The following is a 3,334-nucleotide window of genomic DNA, read 5'->3' as shown; positions in this document are numbered from 1 at the left end:
GCGTCTGCAACCTACACAATAGCTCACAGCAACGCCGGATCGTTAACACACTGAGCAAGGGCAGGGACTGAACCTGCAACCTCATGGTTCCTAGTCGGATTCATTAACAACTGTGCCACGACGAGAACTCCAAATTAGAATATCTTGATAAAATATAATCAATCATAATCCTTGTTATTATCCTTAAATGTTATATATCACAGAACTATCCCAGTTTTTTGTCAATTAATTTATAATCAAATGTTTAACATGCCACTTTAAGTGTTGTTCTTGTGGACAATCTATATTTTATATTAATCCTTTCATAAAATGAAGATCTTCAAAAACTTCATAAAAGGAACTTTTTGACAAATTGCATCACTTGTTAGAGACTCTCTTTTCTCCATTGTATATTCTTGCCTCCTTGGAGACAGCCACGCACAACCTAGTAAACACATTCTCCCCAGAACCATTCTTTGGAGTTAATGTATGGTCAAATTATGGAAGAAATACCTCATGTTGATCATTTACTTGGAGAAAGTGATTTTAGGAGATGCAACATGATTGGAGAGTTGTAGTCATAGAGACTTGGATTAACAAAGAGTGATGTAATAATGCAGAATCACCTGGTAATCTCCATATACATGAAAGAGGTTTGCAGGTATCCCCCCTTTTCTAAAGGTTCAACTGAGCCACTCCCATATTAGGAAGTCCTATATTAGTATATATTTTCATTAGTGAGAAAGAAATACAAAGATATTTTTGATTTTATAAATATATATATTAATTATAGGGTATTATATATGTATATATAATATCATAGAGTGCTGGTCATTTGTAAAATGAAGTAGTATAAAACGTGAACATTCAAGGAGAAGAAAATACTTACAGTGCGAAAATATATTGCTACTCATGAGTCAAGTCTACAGCATATAGACAATATCTCCTTAAAGTTCAAAGTGAATTTTTAAGTCTGCAGAAAATGTTCTTATCTATAAACATGGCACAGATAACTGTGATTCATTAAAAGAAAGTAAGGTTGAGTTTTAAAGAGTTGGGTTGGAAGTTTGTTGCCGAAACTTTGGAAAGGAAGCAGGATTTTTTATAATAAGCACACTTTATGAAGTAAACGTGTGTGATGTGAGACAACTAAATTAGTAAAATCCTAGGCTTTAAGTAGCTTTTCTCTAAAATGGGCATGTTAATAGTGGAACTACAAATTCAAACTTTGATAAATCAACCAAGTGAATATGCCTGATAGTAAATAAGGTGTCAGCTTAATGTAAATATATGTATCAGACTTACAGAGCAAGAGCTTTGGAATCTAATCATATTCCTGTTCTTTCAAATTTGATAAAAGGTGCATATCCTTTTTCAAATGACTCCTCAAGTCATAGTTTGGAAAATGAAACCATTTGTTTTATATTCAAGACTGTGAGGCATAAGGACATTTAAGAAAAGAGTACATTTAGAATAATTTCAAAATTTTGGATGTATTTTGTTCCAGGTAAAGACTTAAATTGTGCATTATTGTATTCTCCTTGTGTGGATATCTCGCTTCTTCTTCTGGTAAATTTGTAGTACAAAAAAAAAATCAGCTGTGATTCTGTCATGTTGTGCATTTTCCTTATGAATCTATTTAAGAATTTTTATCCCTATTTGCTTTCCCACATGTTAAGCAAAAATAGAATTTCTGAGACCAAGGTCCTTAGGAAGACAATTTCATGCAAGTAAACCAAATAAAGTATTTAGTAACGTGACAGTAAAACTCAGAAGAAAAACATGCTCTGCAATGATCAAACCAGGACTTTATAGTTACTTTTACATCATCTACTCTGAAGTTATGAACATGAACAATGAAATGACAAAGTTTATTAAAAGTTATCAAAATGCCTAATAAATGCCTAGCCACTATTAAATATTCTACAAAAACTCAAACACTAGTTTTGCCTCTTTTTTTCTGTCAATGATCTACAAAATTTCTTAGTTTTGTTTTACAATTACCCAAGAATAATTCTCCCTATATATAAATTATCAGTTTCTAAGAATCAAGAACAGTCTCACTTACTCTCCTCTTCAACAAAGTCTTCATGGCATTTTTCACCTCTGTGTTTCTCACTGTATAAATGATAGGATTTAACATGGGAGTGAAAGTTCCACAGAACAAAATCACCAACTTGTCCACCGGATAGGTGGCCACAGGACGTACGTGTGTAAATATACAAGGGAAAAAAAAGAGCACCACTACTGTAAAGTGGGAGCCACATGTAGAGAGGGCTTTGTGTCTTCCTTCAGAACCATGGGATTTCAGGGAGGTCAGAATGACTACATAGGAGATTAGAAGCATGAAAAAGATGAGCAAGCACATGCCCCCAGTGTTAGCTGATATCACTATTCCATGCCAGTAGGTGTCAGTGCAGGCAAGTTCCAACAGTGAGAAGAAATCACACATGAAGTGGTCAATGACATTGGCACCACAGAAGGGCAGGTCAAGCACATAGAGAATCTGCACAGTAGCATGTATTACCCCTCCAATCCAGGCCACTACCACCAGGAAATGGCAGAGCCCAGGTCTCATGATGGTTGTATAGTGCAGAGGTTTGCAAATGGCCACATAGCGGTCATAAGCCATGGCAATGAGGACAATGATCTCTGATCCTGCCAGGAAGTGTTCCAAAAAGAGCTGGCTCAGGCAGCCTCCCCAGGAGATGGTTGTCCTCTGGTACAGCAGGTCAATGGTAATTTTGGGGGTAGTGACAGAGGTGAAAGAGGCATCTATGAAGGACAAATGAGTGAGAAAGAAGTACATGGGAGCTGAAAGTGTGGGGCTGAGGGAGATGGTAATGACAATGAAGAGATTTGCCAGCAAGGTAACCAGGAAAATAAGCAAAAAGACAATGAAGAGCATTTTCTTCAAGTGTGGATCCTGTGTGAGTCCCAAGAGAATGAATTCAGTCACATTGTTTGGAGGCATGTGGAGATCCATTTAAAAAGTAACACCTTCCTGGTTTCTGAATTATCTATAAAGCAAAAAAGAACAACACCTCTAATCAGGAAAGGATTGCAGCCTCAGTTTCTTAGAACTAAAGTAGTTGCTGTAACCGAGGAGCATGTCCTTGGCAATCTTGTTCCAATGATTGTTCCAATTCTTTCTTAATTCCTCTAGGAAGTTTTCTATCTCTTCAGACACATGGTACCTGTCACCAGAGAAATTCCTACAGGGTAAATTTTGATGTGTCACTTACTGATAAAATGCTATGTTATCCACATAAGATCAGGTTTCTCCCCCTGCTTCCAAGTCCAAGTGAATTTGCTAAGTAGTCTCCGTGTCTCATGCTTCTGAAAATTTCCTGTG

The 3,334-nt window shown here is 36.5% G+C and overlaps 1 protein-coding gene across 1 annotated transcript; it reads right to left on the bottom strand.

Moving 5' to 3' along the window:
* Window positions 1-2,020: 2,020 nt before the first annotated feature.
* LOC100154169 (olfactory receptor 140-like) lies at window positions 2,021-2,965 on the bottom strand. The gene has a single exon (XM_001925776.4). It carries the CDS (start codon window positions 2,963-2,965, stop codon window positions 2,021-2,023), a length of 945 nt encoding a protein of 314 aa, XP_001925811.4.
* Window positions 2,966-3,334: the final 369 nt, after the last annotated feature.

This window comes from Sus scrofa, unplaced genomic scaffold (genome assembly GCF_000003025.6).
Source record: "Sus scrofa isolate TJ Tabasco breed Duroc unplaced genomic scaffold, Sscrofa11.1 Contig41, whole genome shotgun sequence".
NCBI classification, from domain to species: Eukaryota; Metazoa; Chordata; class Mammalia; order Artiodactyla; family Suidae; genus Sus; species Sus scrofa.
Note: the sequence above shows the minus strand (reverse complement) of the source record. Positions and strands in the feature narration are given on the sequence as shown.